The sequence below is a fragment of the Cheilinus undulatus genome, linkage group 2 (genome assembly GCF_018320785.1).
Source record: "Cheilinus undulatus linkage group 2, ASM1832078v1, whole genome shotgun sequence".
Taxonomy (NCBI): Eukaryota; Metazoa; Chordata; class Actinopteri; order Labriformes; family Labridae; genus Cheilinus; species Cheilinus undulatus.
The window spans coordinates 22,320,124-22,340,383 of NC_054866.1; the positions used below are offsets into that span (position 1 = coordinate 22,320,124).

Sequence of the window (20,260 nt, forward strand, 5' to 3'; positions counted from 1 at the left end):
TTGTCGTTTTTAAAAAGAAAACAACTCACTGCTGTTCTTTGTTCTTCTTATAATGAAGAAATGTTGTCAAGTTCTTATAAAACTGTTGCTTTAACAGCATCCACGCTAAGCTCTTCTGCCATAATTGCACTGGCGTCCTGCTGCTGCTTGTTTACGTCACGACTCTGCTGCACCTGAAAGCACTGCCCGTTGTAGCTGATTGGTCCTGTCACTTTCTAACCGGGACCAAACGGTTCAGACGGGAGCTTTGCAAGATGGATTCGCCGGTGAGAAACAAGGAAACGGGCGTATCTATCTGCTTTGCAAGGTTATAAGCCTCCATAAAACATGTAGAAATACAGATGAAATGAACGCAGAGCACAGGCAGAAGACTTTATCTGTATCCTTATGCAAATCAAACAAGGAGCATAAATGGTCCTTAAGGTGCACAGAACTATGATTATTTCGGTAAAATCATTTCAAAAAGCAAAAATAAATAACTGCACAGTGTCATCAAATGTCTGTTTCTGCCCATATACATCACAACAAACCGTGAGGACTCATTTCGTGCTAAAAAAAACAATGCAGAGTGAGAAAGAGTTTCTGTTTGGTGTGGGCGAGCTGTGCTTAAAGTCTCATTTCTGAAATAAATGATTGCGCCAAAGATTTACAAGTTTTTCCACATCATCTTGTGGTTTTGTTTCTACATCTACAACCTAGTGCCTTGGTTCCCAAATTGGGACCCAGAGGTGGATCTTGAAGTCACTTTCAGTGGGTCATAGACGTGTGCCTTGAAAAATTTTTTTGGCAAAATACTATGATGTGATTAAATTTTGAAGGATGTATCTTTATGTCTGTTTAGTCATTTCAAGTCAGAACTGCCTCATCAAAAACACTTGGTTATGATAAAAAATTTCCACAAATTTGGGTCACGATTGGTCATGGGGGGTAGCAGTAGGTCCCGTTTCCAGGCCATGTGAGAACAACTGACCCAGTGCATTTGTTAAGAGGACCTTGTGGATCATGAGTGCTAAGAGACAGCTGTTTCTCAAAATCAAAGTAACGAGTAGAAAATCTGTGAAAACAGAGAGCATCTAAGCTCAACAACAGGGAAATCCTGAAAGACTTTGGCCAACATATTTACAGCAATGACGTGTAAGACAGAGTGAAAAGAGCTTTATCAAATGCGGCTGTTTTCCTTTGCAAGACTAGATATGTGTTGTACCTTGTCGTTGAAGACTCTCATGGTGTCCAGAGTGTGGAGGTTCTGCTCCAGCAGGGCAGTGCCTGCAGAGTAAAGGTTTACTTCATCCAGTTGCAGCACGGCCACCGCCACCCAGAATAGAGCTTTATGCATAGGAGACTCCTGTACAAACATAGGAATGATAAAGGAGTGATAAGGGAGAAAAAGGACAGAGATTCAAGAAGTCTAAAGCCTTGGACTAATTCAGTAGAAATAAAACAGTATTGTGTTACTGTGGATAGTCTGGGTTTTTGTACCTTGCTGAGTAGTGGCTGTAGTTTGGTCAGAGCGATGACGGTGGCCTCGATTAATACTTGACTGTTGTAATTATCCGGACCCTTCAGACAGCTCTCCAGACCCTGAGTGGGAGGGGCAGATGAAGGAGGGAGCTATATTATATTCATTATACAGCATTACAAAAAGGAAGTATCCATGCAATCACAGTTCTGATGAAAATAAATACTGTTGTTCATTCATTAAATCACCAAATATTAGAGATTATCATTAACAGAAATTACCACTCAAAAGTCACTGGCAGTAACTCAAGAGAATTAGAAAAAAATCAGAGATACTGCCAATTACTCATTTTCTCACAGATGGACGGGATACTCATCTTAGGCCTGTCGGCTTGTTGCTAGATATTAGAAATAGGCCTTTAATGGGCACAGCTTTAGCATTTAGCAGTGGCAATGCCTTCGATTAAAAAGATCGGTATCACTAAACAGTGAAAAAAATAGTTTAACATGAGTCTATATATAAAATATAACCCTTATTGCTTTTTTTTATAATAATAATAATAATAATAATAATATTAAAATTTATTTATCGAGTGCTTTTCAAGAACTCAAAGACAATGTACAAAAATAATAAAGTGCATTGCACAAAAAAGCCAAAAACAGGACAATATCACGATCAACCAACCAACCAACCAACCAAACAACCAACCAACCAAACAAACATGCATTTTTTTGATCAAATGAACCCATTTTAACAGAGAGGCATGTTTCATTGTGTGTTTTCTCTCACTCGGTCGATGCTGAGCAGAGGACTGGCTTTGCTGAGGATCCTGATGATCTGTTTGATCTGACCGTGGCTCACTCTCTTACTGATACAGCCAAAAACCACTAGAGCTCTGGGCTGCAGGGACGGGTTGTACTGGAACGCAAACCTGGAACACAAACAGACATTAGTACACAAATGTTTCAATGTTTTACACTACTTTAAGTGTGTTTCACTAAGATTAAAATGAATAATAAAGGAGATTCGTACTTCTGTGCAAGCTCTGTCCACTGGTCTAACCACTTGCAGGCCGGGATGTCCCTCATACAGGCCTTAAGAGGACAAAGGAAAAATGATAAATTCATCACATGCATGCCAAGGACCTAAATCCTTTCCCCATGTCTTGATGAAAAATGAGCTGGTACTGAGATGTGGAAGAAATCCACACGTGAAAGAAGTAGTCAATCTCTTATTGCTCTTCTACTGAAACATATTATTATTTACTATGACGAATCAATGTTTGAAAATCTGTGGACCAGAACTATGAAGTTTGCACTTTACAGGTAACTTTTTTTTTTACAAAGATTAAAAATTGTTATAACTCTTTAATGTTCTTTTTTTCCAAATCAGAACCAGCTTTATTGGAAAAATATGCTTACACAACAAAAAATTTGACTACGGTTAGCTTTGCTCTCAATGTACAGGAATTAAAAATTAAAAACTACAATAAAAAATATATTAAAAGACACTGTAAAGTAATAATACATCGGTATGTAGGTTTGCTGTATGACAGGACCACTGTGTTATGAAACCCCCAGGTCAGGCAAATAAAACACCCCTAAGTTTACAACATTAAGCCTCAAAATTATGAAAAATTAGGGAGTAAAATCTGCTCCAGGATGGTGTGGGCATGTCGGTTGAATGAGCTCAAGCCATGCCCACTCACGAGAAATAGGTTCCTTTAAAGAAGTAGTGAACACTTTAACATTTTTTTTCATCTGTACACTTGAGTATCTGACAGAACTATAATAAAACACTACAATGCTGGTGTTATTTCTGTCATTTGCACCAAACTGGTAAAAATCTGCATTTTATGTCTTTTAATTAGCTAAAATGGACATCTGCCTTGAAAAATCTTTTCTGAAAAGGCAGGGCTTATATGACTTAGAAACTCTTGGTAGGTTTGGTAGGTTAGGTAGATTGGTAGGGTTCTACGTCATAAACTCTATATAAAGGTAAAACGTTACCGCCTCTAACTGACTTCCTCAGTTAGAGACCACTCCCATCCTCTCCTGCCTGCATCTGCACTGCTTCACCTCCCAGAGCTCTGGCTTTAATAACGCCGGTGCTGGAGCCAACGGCCCGAACAGGTAGTGCTCAGGACCTCCACGGTCCGCGGTCACTCCACAGCCTGCTTCAGGGGACTCTGGAGGGGAAAAATCCTCCACCTCTAAAGATCGCTCTGAGGCAGCAGTGCTGCAGGACTCTGTGATACTTTCTAGCGAGGGGAGTCACTGTCACTTCCGCTTCATCTGGAAAACCCGGTCCTTTAAAAAACAAACAAAAAAAAAAAAGTCTTTTTCCCCTCCCTCCTCTCAGACTGCCCTCTTTCTGTGCATTTTTTGAAATCCTGAAGTGGGTGGAGTTAGCTCTGAGCTGGGGGTTCACTTAAACTTTAAAATAATTTTAAAAAAAATGCTACAACCTGACTGGAGGAAAGCACTCATGCTATAGAGTGGTGCAGGAATGAGTCCTAAAACGCAGAAGTGAGTTAGCATTTTAGCACTTCCTGTTCCTTTGTCTGAAAGTCTATGGGACTTTTGAATGAGTTTTCGGTTAAATGCCTGAAATAAAGTCTGTGTTGAGCACAAGTTCAAGAGAGTTTAACGTTTTATCCTACAACATAAAATACATCTGAAATGTGCTCCACCTTTGAATTGCGTATCTTTTCCCGTCTTAATAAAGGCGGTTGCTAAAAGACAGCTAACAAGGACTACAGCGTTTGTCGGGAAGATTATACATCATCATCTGAAGCGCGGCAAAGCCTGCCATTCACTTGTAACCACGGGTTATGACGTTAAATTCAGTTGACCATGTTGTAGTTCAGTATAGAATGACATTAGCTTTATACTTTAGTCAGTTAGATTAACGAACAAGATATGATGCTTATATTATGCTAATTCTTATATTATGCTTATATTATACATCATGCATTAATGAGGATTATCTTTATAAACAAAACATGTAAGTTTCATATACTTCTATTGGACACAGAGCTTTTTTTCAGCAATAATCCAAAAACCCATTGAAAAATCCCATAGGCTCGACACCAAGGGAACCCATGCTACGCAAACTTCCAGGTTTGCCTACAAAATTAAGCCACGACTGCACCACTCTATTAACCTGCCCCTTGACCTTATGTATAACTATGATCAGAGTGCAGCTGCCTGGCTCTGTGCCAGAGCAGAGTCAAAGTTCATTTTCTGGCGCAAATCTCTCTGTTATGATGCTTTTAATGATCCATAGACCACTGTGGCTGATAGATTTGACAAATTTACCCCTCAATCAACAAAAAAAGCTTTTAACTGACTTTTAACTTAAAAAAAAAAGTGAGTGACATCAACTGAGATGAACTGCTTGGTGATTTTAAATCATCCTAGCGTTAGGGGGGCTGGGTAATTCCCCATTGTGGTTGGTGACATCACCAGCCCACATATTTGCGCTGCCCAAATTAAACCCAGCAAGGAAGGAGGTGAAAAACGTTTAACAGACTAATACCAGAATTTAGTCACATGTATATCTCAGTGTTCTCACATGTTTACAGCAACCATATTTCAACATACCGAGTGTGTTAAGATACAGATTTTGGATTTCGCTTCACAGGGTCTTGAAGATTTTCAATATGTACAAGCTCTTTGTAGGTATTTCTTTCTAGTATAAAGAAGTCCATGTGCATTTTATAGTCTGGTTGCAAGATGTGCAAAATGTGCGCGGATGCTGACTAGACATGATCATAAGTATAAATTAGTGCAAATGTGCATACAGGATAAGGGATTTTACTGCAGTGAGCTTTCTTACAGTATTTGAGAACAGTAAATCAATTAATCATTAGGTATTAAAGGTACTTGATTTGTTCATTAATTTAAAGTCTTGGTGTTTTTGTTGAAATAAATGCCAACAGATGTTGAGTAAGCCATTTTTTGTCTACCAACCTCCATTATCTCCAGTAAGGCTTCTGTGACAGTCTCCAGTGAGGACAGGGCAAACGTCTCCCTCTCGTATGAGCCCGGGGAGAATGAACGGTCTCTGTAGCTTGAGCGGAAGGCAATGACGGCTGCTGATTTCACTTTACTGATGCCAAACAGAAGGTAAAACTTTGGCAGCGAGAACTCTGTCAGACTCAGCCTCAGGACCTGCTTTGTCTCCTCTGTAAACACAAAATACAACAACAAAAACATTTACTCATAGCATATTGCTCAGGAAACCCTAACCCTCGGAATCCAGTCTCTGCTTGTTACAGATGATGTGGTTCTGTTGGCTTCTTCAGGCTGGGACCTCCAGCAGACACTAGGGAGATTTGTAGCCCGACACAAAGCTACCAGGATGAAGCTCAGCTCCTCCAAATCAGATCGTCATGGTTCCCTGCTGGGGCTCTGCCTTAGAGAAGGAGTTCAAGTACCCAAGGGTTTTGATCATGAGTGAGAGTGAAATGGACGGTGAGATTGACAGGCTGACTGGGGCCATGCCAGCAGTAATTTGGGCGCTGTGTGGACCGCCGTGTTGAAGGAGGAGCTGAGCCAAAAGACAAAGCTTTTGATTTACCAGTCAATCAACCCCCGCCCCCCCAGCTCTATGCAGTGACCAGAAAAACGACATTGTAAAATAATGGGTTGTGATATTACTTTTACTTATTAGGCTTTATTTAGCTTCACTGTTATTCTGACCTACAAAAACACAATTACTATAACGATGAAAAAGTAGGATTGTAGCTTCCTCCACTTGAGGAAACATGGGATTGTAATACATTTAGAGCATAATAGGTTGAAATAAGTGAAGATGTGATAATATGTGAGGTTAAAACAGCTGAAAAAGGTAAAACATGGCTGTTCTCTATCATCCCTGTAACCAAAGTCTCTAATCTGCCCTCATTATCCAGCTGAAAGACATCCTCACCGCTGAAGTTGAGCTGTGAGCAGGTGCACAGGGAGTGGATGATGTTGATGACCAAACCATGGGTGGAGGCCCTGAGGGAGAGTGGCCCTGTTGCAACCAGCAGGGTTACCACATGGAACAGGTACGGCAGGTGAGCTGCTACGTCCAGAGAGTTGTTGAAGGACAGCATGAGCATGTACCGAGCCAAGATGGCGATGTCGTCCCACATGAGGTGCTGCTCCAGCGTGGGCGTTGGTGACAGACATGTCTTATCTATGATCTTACACATCCGACCAATCACCTGCAACAGAGAACAAAAGATCAATCAGACATCACTCTACATTTCAATGGTTGTTTGTGGGAAAATAAAAACATCTTTTCAACAATAGTAGAAATTTTTTTGACACTGATAACCTCCAGGCAGGCATCAACAAAATAAACCTACAGAATAATTAGATTTTTTTGGCAACCCACATGGCTACACTGACTCATAATGCTCATCAAAACAGCTCTGCCAGATTAAAACTCAAAAATAAACCCTACAACATATGAACATCTGTCTTTGTCCAGTATTAGTCAGCAATATTCCAACTAATTTAATAATAAGTGTTTTCTTGCATGTGTGGTTCTTTGCCATTTTTAGTCTTGATTTCCAACATTTTAAGGACCAGTAATTGCCTTGTTGCTATCATGTGATTCATAGAAGATCTTACTATAATTTGAACATTCTAGCAAATGTTTTTGCACAACATTTTAGATTTTTCACAAATATCAAATAGAGTTTTACACTGTGCTAGAAATGCTGGCAACTTGAAGGGAAGCAAAACAAGCTGGTTTTGCTCTTCATCACTCAAATGGTCCTACAGTGGCTATAGCCAGGTCATAGTTTAACCCACATATCTGTGGAGTATTCAAGCATGAAACTGTTTTGTTTGCTGTGTCAATCTAAGATCTCCTGAGGCAGACAGTATCAAATTTGGCTGAGTTTAGATACTGGAGGTGAAGTTTAGAGACTGAATTAGCCATGGTGAGACATAGCAAACAGCTATCAACTCCCAACTGACACTCAAAGAGGCTGCATCCCTAATTCTGAATCACTTTAGGCTGGATATCATGTAAATAGATCAGCTTTATAAGATAAAGTCTGAAGCTGTAAAAGCCACACTTTTTTTTATACCAGGCTGTAAACATATTTAATTCTGCTTTAAAGTTGGACATTTTTACATGGGGCTCTATGGGACTGACCCACTGCAGCCTCCATTGGAAATAAGAGGAACTGCTGTTTTTTGCACTTGAACCACCAGAGCCTGCTATGCCAATTTTTGTAGATTCAACTAAAGAGAGATGCTTTAAAATGTCCCAAATAGGCACTAATGCTACCTTCCTCTGATATAATTTCCACTGAAAATGGAGTATTGATGCCACCTTTTGTCCTAACTTCACAGTTTCTTTTGGGCTGCATGTCAAATGCTGAACCAATAAATCTCTTACAATTTTTGTTTTGATGGGAAAGTTAGACATTTTAACACGGAGCTCTGTGAAGATTCACTTTTATAGATGGACCAAAGAGGTCAGAAAAAGAAGGAACCTAGTTTTTTTTTGTTTCAAAAGTCTAGCCCAACAACCCTAGACGGCACGCTGCTTGCCAACAGGTAAGGCAGGTAACTGTTTTGGACCACAGGCCAGTGGCTCAAAATGTGCAAAATTTGCAATAACAGTAGGAAACCTCCCTAAGAGGGCCCTGTCTGACAGTGCTCACTCTTGTTGCACTGCTGGCTTTATAGTGTGAGAATGGTCTATTAATAAAATTCTATTTAGTTTAAAGGTAAAGTGTTTTGAGCTATTTTTACAATGTATTTTAATTGTTCTACATATCTGCTTACATGAACACAGACTCTTTTTCAGTGGACTACAATTTATAAAGATATTTCGACTTAAAATCTTTAGTCTTTATTCTGTTTTTTTAAATTTGTATTTAAATGTCTGTTTTTTTGTTGGTGTCAGATTAGTTAAAACACAGTGGTGATGGGTGCTGGTTAGACATCCCCCCTATATTATTTCCTGGCCAGGACTCCAGAACCACCACTGAGTATGGCAAAGATCGTCTAACATATGAGACAAACACACCGACCCGATTGCTGCTGTAAACACTGTGCATGTCTTTGGACATGGAGCTGATGCATGTGTCAATATGTCTGTACTCACAGTCAGTTAGAAACTAGCATTTCTTCTGCTCTGGGTGACACAGAGTTCAAGAGGCACAGACAAAGCTCCTTTGTTTCAGCAGGCTGGCCTGCCATGACATCAGACTGTAGCCGTGAGGATAACAACACAAAGACTCAAGTATGGTCACACATACACATGTTTGCTTCTTCTTCTGATGTTTAAACATAATTTTCTTTAAACACTGTAGCTAAAGTGCACACGATCCCTAACGGTTTAGCTCTCTAACTCAACTTCTGACTGTGTTTTTCTTTACTAACCATCTTCACAATGGTCACTATTCAGAGCAGAGCTGCTGTCTGCGATAATAGGAGCCAGGGCCTGGCTTTTCTATTGTGTCTGTCTGTATGTCGAGTTTGTGTTTCTGAGGATTCACAGCACACAGATGATGGATGGTGAGAGGATGAGTCTGTCTCTTTGGATTCTCTGAGTCAGGACGGATTTACAGCTTTGGATTGATTTTACATATTTATCAGTAAGTAAGAAATAAATATTTCTGATGATTTTCATTATTAATCTATCAACATTTCAAGCATAGGTATGTTTCCTTAAAAATGTCACAAGATAAGTGTCTAAGAATGGTGTGTTCTAAACAGGCATTTAAACTTTAAAAAGGCATCTTTAAAGAAGTGAAACTGAATACCAAATGTAGCAGACGTTTGAAGACTTTACAATCTGGCTGTTTAAAATTGGACCTTTTTTCAGATTTATCCCTGGGCCAAACACACTGTTTTGGTGTCAGGTTAAGTTTAAGAAGGTTAAAAACAGTCTGAAGAATCCACTTAAGCAGCTTCATGTCCGAGTGTTTTCCTATAATGTGGTCACAATCAGGATATGATGTGGTATTTCTTGTTGCTTTGCTGTGTCACTTTCTTCATCTAACACTTCTCTCTGCTGCATAGAAACCCTCCTTCCTCCCACCTTGCATGATCCATCACAGCTGCAATGCTAAGTCAGACAAATGAAAATGAATACTGAAAATCTTTCATTAAGTTTTAAAGCATAATAGAAATAATATTCTGATTCTAGCAACAACTATGCAAGGATTTGCAGCTTTTTATGTCATATATAGCAGTAAATGTAAGTGGCAGCAACTCAGATGTGAAATGGGTCGTCCTCTAATCATAAATTCAGAGGTTTGATTTTCTGCTCCTCCTGGCTCCATACATATTACGGTGCCTAAAAAAAAATTTTCACCCCCTTGGATGTTTTACCCTTTAATTGGTTTTATAAATCAAACTTGGTCAATATAATTCTGCTTTTTTGACAGAAAATCTTTAATGTCAAAGTGAAAACAGATTCTAACAAACTAATGTAAATCAAATTAAAATATGTAATGTAAAAAAGTGACTGCTGCAATCACAGCACTGAGTCTGTGTGGATAGGCCTCAATTAGGCTCAAACATCTTGACACTGCAATTTTACTCCATTCTTCTTAAGCTCTCATAGGTTGCACAGGGATCAGGCACGAACAGCCCTTTTCAGTCCAGCCACAAATTTTTTATTGGATTGAGGTTTGGGCTTTGACATTTAGGTTGTTGTCTTTAAACCACTTCTGTGTAGATTTCACCGTATGCTTTTGGTCATTCTCTTGCTGGAAAATGTATTATCCTATATAATATCCAAAATATCCTATATTTTGCTGCATTCATCTTACCCTCTACCTTTATAAGCCTTCCAGGACCGGCTGCCGAGAAGCATCCCCAAAGCATGATGCTGCCACCACCATGCTTCACAGTGGGTATGGTACGTTTGTGGTGATATGCAGTGTTTGGTGTCTGCCAAACATAGCATCTTATCTGATAGCCAGAAAGCACTATTTTATTGTTATCAGACCAAAGAACTTTTTCCCACTTGACCATGGAGTCTTCCACATGCCTTTTGGTGAACGAGATTTAATGAGTTTTCTCCAACAGTGGCTTTCTCTTTGCTACTCTTTCATAAAACTTTGACTGGAGAAGAACCTAAGCAACAGTTGTTGTATGCAGAGTCTCTCCCATCTCAGCTACCTAATTTTGTAACTCCTCCAGAGTAGTCATAGGTGTTCAAGTGTCCTCTCTCACTTGTCTCCTTTTTGCACGGTCACTCTATCTTTGAGGATGGTTTGATCTAGGCAGATTCACATGTGCCATATTCCTTCCATTTCTTGATGATGGATTTAACTGAACTCTGTGGATTTTCAGTGCCTTAATTTTTTTTTATGTCCATCCCCCAACTTATACTTTTCAATAAACATTTCTCTGAGATGCTTGGAGTGTTCTTTTGTCTTCATGCAGTAATGGTAGCCAAGAATACTGATTAACCGGTGACTGGACCTTCCAGACACAGGTGCCTTGACACTACTATAACTTGAGGTACTTTCACTGAACTCAGGTGATCCCCCTTTCAATAATTGAGAGACTACTAGCACCCGTTGGCGGGACTTCTGTTGAATTAGGTCACTTTAAAGGAGGTGAATATTTATGCAATCACTTATTTTACATCACATATTTTTACATAATTGGCATTATTTTTGTGTAAATCTCTTTTCACTTTAACATTTAAGATTTATTTTTTCCATTTCTTTAAATTAAAAAATCAAATTAAATTAACCATGATTGATGTATAAAATCAATAACGGGTTAAAACATACAAAGGGGGAAATATTTTTTTTTATAGGCACTGTATATTTGCAGATTAGTGGTGTTGTATTGCACTCCATCAAAGTATGAATGCGAGGATACAAAGGTGTGTGATGTTAAATGTGAGAATATAGAGTGGAAGACTATAGAGTTGCTACAGCAGAGTGAATAGTTCATTATCGACCATTTAAAAATAATTCTCTAAGGCTTTAGAGAATAAAACTTATCAGCGGGGTAAAGGTAAATGATCACTGGAATCATCACAATACCAGAATTTTTAACTTTGATATTCTCAGCACACTTTATACCAGCATGTTTTATCTCAGAGAGTCTCACCTTGCTGGAGACCAGTTTAACATTCCCTGAAGCTAAAGCCACTGCAGTATCAGCCATGACCTCTGCTTTGATGGATCCCAGTCCTCCTGTGGCGCTGGTCTTAATAAAGCTATCGAGCACCACGTCCAGCAGGTCCGTTATCTGAGGACACACACACACAGTTAGAGGTCAGACACACATCATGGTGTTTACTTTAAAGCTGAAGGTGTTGTAGACTCACCTGGCCCAGGCTGCCCCAGATCTTTGCCTGGATGGAAGGGTACATCTGTTTCTCATTGATGGTCATGGTGATGAGTTTGTCCAAAATGGCGGTGACGCGCTGTCGCTTGGCATCGTCGTTGTGCTTGCAGAAGCGGACCAGGTTGAGCAGCCAGGGTGTCATGTACTCCAGACAGAGATGCTTCAGCTCGATACCTGCAGCACAAAATGTATTGTTTTAACACACTTGATTGTTTACTTTGAAATACAACGTACAGCAAAGGTCAGTGGTGGGTCAATGATGAAATCAGGAAGCTTAGCGTCATCAGTGAGTCAAAGCTCAGAGTGCTGCTCCCTTTAATAAAGAGTAAGAAATACCCGTGAAAAATAATTGTACAAAATACTGAAAAATTTAAGAGCTGGCGGTAAGAGGAAGACATGGTTGTTGGCTTTCAGTAGTTTCTATGAATGACTGAATGATTTATTTTTTCAATGTTATGATTGCTTGGCTTCTGTTGGGCATATTAATCATGCTGACATGATTAAAAAATAATGGAACAAAACTGAATCAAACTGAATCAAATGCAGAAATATGCTTTTATTCCAAAAAGTGCTATTTATTAGATACACCTGTGATATTAAAAGTATATAAACTTAGAACAAAAAGACAGGAAATTTGTGTTTGGTAGATTAATTCTCTGTTGTAACAATGCTTCTTGGCAATAAATCTTATACCGTTGGAAAGCGTGTTTGTTACCCTTTTAAATGGTGCCACATTTTTAAGGAACATGCATTTGTGGGATGAGCAGCAGAGCTGAGTATGTGGGTTGCGCCCATGAAAAATGTGCCAAATCTTCTCTGCCAATGACAAACAGCTGATTCTGCCATTGACTCTTGTTTGGTGGATTGGATGATTGAAGTTTGAATAAACAAGACATACTGACAATTTAACAGTTTATTCATTCAACAAACAGGAGCCTCAGTAGTGTGTGGAAGCACTATACACAGCCACAACAGCCTGGCTCCTCCTCCTCATGCTGGTCAACAGCCTGGTCTCACACTGCTGTGGGATGGCATCCCATTCCTCAACCAGCATTTGTTGCAAGTCAGCCAGTGTGGTTGTGTTGGTCACTCTGGCACGAACAGCACACCCAAGCTGATCCCACAAGTGTTCAATGGGGTTGAGGTCAGGACTGCTGGCAGGCCATTCCATCCTCTTCAGTCCCAAATTCTGGAGGTAGTCTCTGATAAACCCCGCTCTGTGGGGGTGAGTGTTATCATCTTGGAGGATAGAGTTCTTGCTGACAGGGTGAGAAAACGGTATTCTTGGGGTGTCATCTTCTTGGGATACCCACTTCGCGGCCTGTCTCTGACATTCCCCGTTACATGGAACTTGGCCTTCAGTTTGGAGATGGTACTAGGGCTCACTCCAAACAATGCTGCAACTTGGTTTTGCGGAACATCAGCTTGAAGTTGCCCAACGACGGGCCCTATCCAGATCAGTCAAACATGGCATGCCGATTCTTGAACCAGACATCTACTGACCACTGTGGGAGGGCCCATGCTCACAGGTGCTGCCAACCTGGGGGTACCAGAAGCTCAAAACAAGAGTCAATAGCGACAGCAAAATAAGCTGTTTGGCATTGGCAGAGAAGATTTGGCACATTTTTCATGGGTGCAACTCACATATTCTGCTCTGCTGGTCATCCCACAAATGCATGATCCTTACAAATGTGGCATCATTTAAAAGGGTAACAAACAGGCTTTCCAATGGTATAAGATTTATTACCAAGAAGCATTGTTACAACAAAGAAATCTACCAAACACAAATTTCCTTACTTTTTGTTCTAAGTTTATATATAGAGAGATGGTGCATTATGAGACAACAAGCAGAGCTGTTACACAATGACACCGAAAAACTCTGATATAGAAATGAGTCCAAGAAAAACTGCATTGGCATATTTTTGTGTATAGTGATGTCTTTTCTTGGGTTAGTGTTTAAATACTTCCTATCACTTAAAACCTGTGCAGTTTGAGATAAAACAGTTGCGTAAGTATTTTACGTAAACTGAGTGATTTAAAAAAATGTATAGTTAAACATGCTTATCAATTGATTTTGACAAAGAAACACTTGGAAATGTTGATCCAAAACAATTTAGAAAAAGGACACATTAAACAATAAATTCTGAAGCTCCAGAAATGATTAGAACAGAGTATTTCAAACATTTCTGTTTTCAGGAACAGAACGTTAAGTCTGTTAGATGGTTCTATTTGCAATAAAACAGCAGGAACAGATTGCTTTTCTCACTACTGAGAGAGTTGTCATCTGTCAGGAGGATCTTTGCATGCTTCTGATTCATAAATCTGTATATTTCAAAGGTTCTGAAAGTTAACTTAGATTTTCAATGTTAGGCTTGAAGAAACAGCTAAACAAGCAATGGTCTTGCACCGCTAGATTACTACCACCCAGTGATAAATGCATGTTTGAACTGTGGGTCATGTTAAACAATTTAATAACACCATCACAGAACAAAAAATGTATTATTCTGAAAGGCAGACATCTTAGCTTTTAGCAGCAAAAAACAAACAAACTGTAGTTCTTCAAGCTTTAGATCACTAAAACCCTATCATGCTGAAAATAACTGCTCTAAAAGACCCTCTTAAGAGGAGTTAAAATATAACTGAGTGCAACAACAGCTGTGAGCTTGGTTAAAGTTTACAGTGAGAATATGTGACCCCAAAAGTATAAAAACACCTGAAAAAGGCACTGGGAACAAACAAAACTTCATGACTACAACAGAAAAAAAATTAGAAAACATAAAGTAGGTTGGTGAAGGACTGTATTAAAGATAAAATACGTGCATCCTGTCAGCTGCTCCGTAAAGTCAAACTCACTCGATTTACTAAAACCTGAGATGCACTCCTCCAGAAACTCCAGAGTCAGGTGGGGCTCGTTGGCAGCCAGAGTTTTACTGATGGAGACGATGAAGAGGGTGTTGTTGGCTGGGATGCAGAGTCCAGAGGTCTCTAGCAGCTGGCCCTCGATCTTCAGGTTGAAGGTGCAGGTCAGAGCACACAGCAGATTGTACGCTGCAGACCTGGATGTGTGAGGAATGATAAATAAGAGGAGTTCAGTTCAGAGTGGTGCAACATGAAGGCCTTTTTAGCACCATGGTTATCTTTTTAACAGCTCTATACTTGTGTTTTGTGACTTCTCTCAACCTGCAAATACACACAATTCAACCAAACAAGTATCAGTTTTACATTTGCCTAACACAGAGGAGATACAAAATTTTGGTTCCTTGAACTAAAACAGAGAAAAAACACCGACTGGCCTTTGTGTGGGATAAGAGTGCATGTTAGCGCCATTCTGATTTAAAAAAAACAAACAAACAAAAAAAAAAAAACTCATCTGATTTTTTCATTTCAAACCTTGATTTTACCTCAACTTGTGTTGGCTGTAACTGAGATGCTCTCTGATGCAGGTGCAATAAATCAACAAAAAATTTTGGCCGAGTGATAAACCACATTTTTATTATTATAGTGATATGAATTCACAAAGGATGCCTGAGAGGCAATGATTTGAAAAAAATCTCACACATTTCATTAACACAAGCCATACACTGCATCAATATGCATAGTTTGATCAATCAGATGAAGCCCTGCATACATGGGCCAATCAAATGAATCTCTAACTGGCAAAATACTCCTTGAGTAAGCTTTAAGTAGTTTAGTTTATGAGGCTCTCCATTAAATGCAGCATTGCAGTTGGTTATAACATCATAGTGACAGAGATGTTGACTAGGAAAATGGACAAGACAGGAGAGAGGAGTAAGGAAATACAAAGACTATGGTCCTCTGCCATTTCAGATTATCTAGACTGAGGATTGATTGTTAAGTTGCCAAGCAGTTGTGGCTTCTTGTTGTCAAAAATGTGAGAACCTAAAGGAAACAGTCAAAGCTAATCAAACAACAAATCCAACAACATTGGCTGTAATCACAATGCGGTTTAAAGTGACCCAATTCTGATTTTTTTTTCATATGTGACTCATATTTGATTTTCTTCACACAGTGTGAGCAGCACAAGTCACATTGAATGAGGACTTTTCATATCAGATTCAATCCACTTTTATATGTGGTTAAATTCAGATTCATATCAGACCTTTTGGGATTCGACTGCGGTGTAAACAGCCAAACTAAAAGGTCAGAATTGAGCATAAAGGCCTGTAGTGTGAACAAAGCCATTGAGTAGGTACAATCAAACTCTTTAACAACATTACAAAACATGCTGATTTCTCTGAGTTTTGCTGGTAAGAAACCTCATAAAAAGCCTCCACATGTTACAAAGAAGTAATGGAGACCATTACTTGAGGATGTGATGTCTACAAACACTGTGACTAAAGATGAGTTTGACTTTGCTCATGAATTGAAGTTAGTATCTCTTTTTATATACAGCTTTTTTTGATGTAGAAGCCCTACTCTATTTTACTTTCCTCAAATATAGAACCTCTACAAAGCCCTCCAAAGCTCAAGACAGACTATACAAATAGCTATTAGCAAACCAATAGCCAAGGTTTACAAATCTGTGTACAAGGTTTCCAAACTGGGCTCAGTTTCACAAACCATGGCTACCGATTTGCAAAGCACCAATAGAAATCCATAAACGCAGTGTGAAAATCCATGGGCATGGATTATGATCTAGTTGTAAAAAGCTATACAATGTTAGTGGTCTACTAAAATAGAGTATTTGACAAAGCAGAAAGGGAGGAACTTTGCTAACGTGCACATTTCACACACACTAGTTTATTTGGGTAGTATCTTCATCGCAATAGTAAATAATGTTATTACAAATTGTAGGATTTTCTAATGATGAAAGTCTGGATACAGTTTTGTTTGGACAACAGTTCCTACATTACCTTCATCTATGGCTCACACTTTTCATCTCTGAAGGACAGAGCTGAGAGATTATTGTATCAGACTGGGACACTCATCCGTTTACTACATTTTGGAGTGAGTCTGAAGCTGACACTGATATTGGTATTTGTGTTGATTCAAATCAACAAGGATTTACTTTATTCAACACATTTAAATAAAAAGCCCCACCTGTTCCATCAAAGTCTGAAAAGCAAATGAGTGAGAGTAAGCCTGGCCCACCCACAGTACTGACCTAAGGCTGGGGTCTGAGCTGCCCAGGTTCAGCAGAGCGATGTTGAGCAGCGTGCCGGGGACGTCTTTTGGTCGGATCTTGGTGTGCTGTGGGATGGAGTCAGGCTGAGACAGCTCCCAGCGTGTGCGGATGTGGATGATGGATTGGACGATGGCATCGCACTCCTGGTGCATGAATGTGAGCGGTGTGCCCTGATTGGCCATAGTGAGGGTGAACTGGCTCTCGTCCACCAGGCAGATCTCTTCGATCTCTGAGGCGTAGTAGACATCGTTGAGGAAGACGGGCTGGCCGAGGACGCGGGTCCGCTCAGCTGAAGTCACCTGAACTGCTGTGGAACCCACCTGACCAGAAACAAAAACACAAGGCTTTCTTGAATTTACTGAAGTGACTAAATTTTGACTCCACCATTCAAAGGGTGTGAATTGACCAAAAAGCCTACGTTAAGTAGGAACAGATGTCTCTAGAGATGCAACACTTGGGAAAACATCAATTTCCATCATACAAGTGCTTGCTTTATGCTGTTTCTTTTTTTTCCAGTTTAAAATCTTTCAGGTTTTGCTTACTTTGACAGAGCAGTGGATAGAATGGGAAACTGAGTGCAGGAAATGATAATATAAGATGTGGGAAAGTGACTGCAGTTCACACCAGAACCCAGACTTGAGGGTCTTGAGGGCTTGAGGGACTTTAGGTCTGAACTCAGCTTCTTAGAAACATATCTGTGAAGGTTCTCGGTCATCCAGGTCATTGTAGGTCTAATCCAAACTCCAACTCATCATCAGGGAGATAGATGTACTCAAGAACTTCAACAGAGTAAAGTCCGCTCTTTAATCAAATTCAGAACTTTAGTGTTAACAGTCAAATCTGCATCCTCACCTTGATGGAGACCTTGGTGTCTTTGTGGGCCAGCTTGAGTGCATTGTGGAACACCTTGAGGTCTTCCTCCAGGGTCAGCGTGGCTGCAGGCAGCTTCTGTTGGTCAGGCTCAATGTGCTCAGCCAGCTTAGCCGGAGAGTCGATGAACTGGAGCCGTTTGCTGCCTTTAAGCCCCGTCAGCAGCCGCTCGTGGTACTTTGTGTACTCCCTCACCCAGGTGTTGCAGTTGTACACGTACACAGCGGCAACGTTCTCATAGGCAAAGCCAGGAAACACCACAAACCACTTGGACAGGAAGTCGGTCTTGAAGCGATTGCTGGGTCCCACATGGGTCAAATCAACAACAATCTCATAGGGCTTGGCATAGTACGGTTTGAGGGTGAGGAGGACATGGTAGATGAGCAGGTCACCATTAATCTGGCCAGTTTTGAACCTAGAGAAAGGAGACAAACAAATTAGAATAGGGCAAACTCATATTCAGCCTTCACACTGTAATAGTTGTGTACAGTAATTATGCATTTTTGTGTCAGGGTTGACAAAGACAAAAGTATGAGTCATTAAAACTTTTTCAGTGTCTAAAAATGTTTTTTGCTTTCTGTGTCTTTTCTTGTCAGAGCTCTTTAGAGTTCTGTGGTGTCAGACCAGAGGCCCTAAAATAACCCAAGCAGAGATAGACCCATAGAGGGGTCAGGAAGTGAAGTCAGAGCACATCAACAGTTCAACTGCAGTGGGAGTCTCAGTGTGTCCCTCCACTAAGACCAACGAGCAAGAGTACTTCAGGTAAGTTTTTGATTTAAAAAAAATGAGAAAATATTGCTTCTTTGTGAGCATTTTAGCCATTTTAGCTGTCAACATTTCACATGCCAAACCATCTAAGAACTTGAGCAGTAGCTTCACTTGGGCTAAGAGCAATTAAGTTAATTTAAAATCTGTATTAAAGGGCGAGTTAAAGGTTGTAATGATGCATCTATGAATTTGATTCCTTCTTTCTGAAACAGAGCATGATGGAGACTACAAGAACATTCTGGATGTTTCTGCTGATCAACCAGCTGCCGTTCTGTCTGACTGATGCCAGTCAATCAACTACTCAACTTTATTCCTCCACAAACCAAGATTCAAGCTCTGTTCTGGAGCCCAATGTCACTACGATCGACACAAACTCTTTTGAAACAGGCACAAATGACACCAGAGCTGACTGCCTGATCGACACTGAGATGGGTCTGATTGCTTTAGGCTCAGCGGGGGGACTCATTGTCTGCCTGCTGGTAGCCACAGTGGTGTTAGCATTTCAGGTCTGGCACCTGCAGCACCGCCCTCTTGTTCCAAGGAGCTCCAGGTCCAACATGGACTTGGTTGGCAGCGCGGGCTACTGGGGTGACGACCGGCCAGAGGCTCAGGGTCTGATTGGTCCGTGTGATGCCAGTGTTATGCTGGAGGAGGTGAGAGCAGACAGCAAGGAGGAGGAGGAGGAGGAGGAGGAGGAGGAAGAGAGTCAGGCTGAAATAAGAGAAGAGGCCGGGGCAGGACTACAGGAAGGAGCCACAGCGATGGTATTTGATGCCGAAGACAAAGCAGGTCAGATGCAAAGCTCCAACTCCAGGGACTCCTGTCTGGAAGTCCCTAGGGATCTAGAGGACATGCCCTTGGTTGTGTGAGGAGGAAACCCCACACTGGTAAAGATTAGCCCCAGGATACTCACTGGAGGCAAAAACAACCAATTCATCTGATATGACGTGATAGCAGGATCCAATGATGTTATTTTCAGTTTATTTCAACTCCCAGAAGTTAACTAAAATCCCTGTAAGATTTAGGACTGCCTGGGTATGTTTAAATTTAGATTACTCATGCCAATATGGAAGGTCTTGAGCACTCAAACATCACTATATATCTAGTATAAAAATAGTCTTGTTATTTAGGAATTTTTTACACCTTAAATGTTATTCCAACCTTTAACAGTTTGAACTTTTAGTCTAAGGAAATACTGTTCAACAGAGAAAACAATATTTTCACGATGATGGTGCCTGTTTTATGACTAATGCTGCCCATTGGCCCATAAAGATTTGGCCTTTTAGTCTGCTCCCTGAACGGTTTGTTGTATGAAATTACATTTTTTTTTATGGGCGAATATACGAGTACACTGATGCCAGTTATTTTTAGTAGAATTCTTGAGCAATAAAGCATGCTCAGAGGTAATAGCCCAACCCCACATTTTCTTTACACTGACCCTACACAGGAACAATTCAGGGAATAAAACAATATCCTCAATTTTTTTAAGCTCTACAGTGGAAACACACTGAGTATCACCATAAAAATGTACCTCAGAGAATTTCTCTGTTGTGGAAAAGCCGCTAAAACAAGTTTTTAATTCTAGCCATAGATTCAGCATTTTGATACTGTGATTTACAGAAAGTTTGAGGATAAATACCCTGCCGTATTTATGTTTTCCCTTGTATGCGTGTTTCTGTTGTA

General features: G+C 40.2%; 1 protein-coding gene and 1 long non-coding RNA gene across 7 annotated transcripts in view; one reads left to right on the forward strand and one right to left on the reverse strand.

Annotated features, from left to right (window-relative positions):
* Positions 1-20,260, reverse strand: part of nf1a (neurofibromin 1a) — a 109,770-nt gene that overhangs the window by 15,986 nt on the left and 73,524 nt on the right. For all 6 annotated transcript variants that reach the window (XM_041804949.1, XM_041804926.1, XM_041804918.1 and 3 more), the window contains 11 exons: positions 17,792-18,224; positions 16,919-17,259; positions 14,647-14,849; positions 11,774-11,967; positions 11,554-11,694; positions 6,395-6,674; positions 5,434-5,648; positions 2,492-2,553; positions 2,249-2,390; positions 1,480-1,581; positions 1,205-1,345 (listed from right to left, as the gene is read on the reverse strand). In XM_041804949.1, coding sequence (XP_041660883.1) covers positions 1,205-1,345; positions 1,480-1,581; positions 2,249-2,390; positions 2,492-2,553; positions 5,434-5,648; positions 6,395-6,674; positions 11,554-11,694; positions 11,774-11,967; positions 14,647-14,849; positions 16,919-17,259; positions 17,792-18,224 — 2,254 coding nt within the window. The remainder of the gene's footprint in view (positions 1-1,204; positions 1,346-1,479; positions 1,582-2,248; positions 2,391-2,491; positions 2,554-5,433; positions 5,649-6,394; positions 6,675-11,553; positions 11,695-11,773; positions 11,968-14,646; positions 14,850-16,918; positions 17,260-17,791; positions 18,225-20,260) is intronic.
* On the forward strand, positions 8,941-19,181 carry LOC121521205. Its single transcript, XR_005992832.1, has 3 exons — positions 8,941-9,071; positions 18,406-18,571; positions 18,790-19,181. It is a non-coding gene; the product is annotated as an uncharacterized LOC121521205 (long non-coding RNA).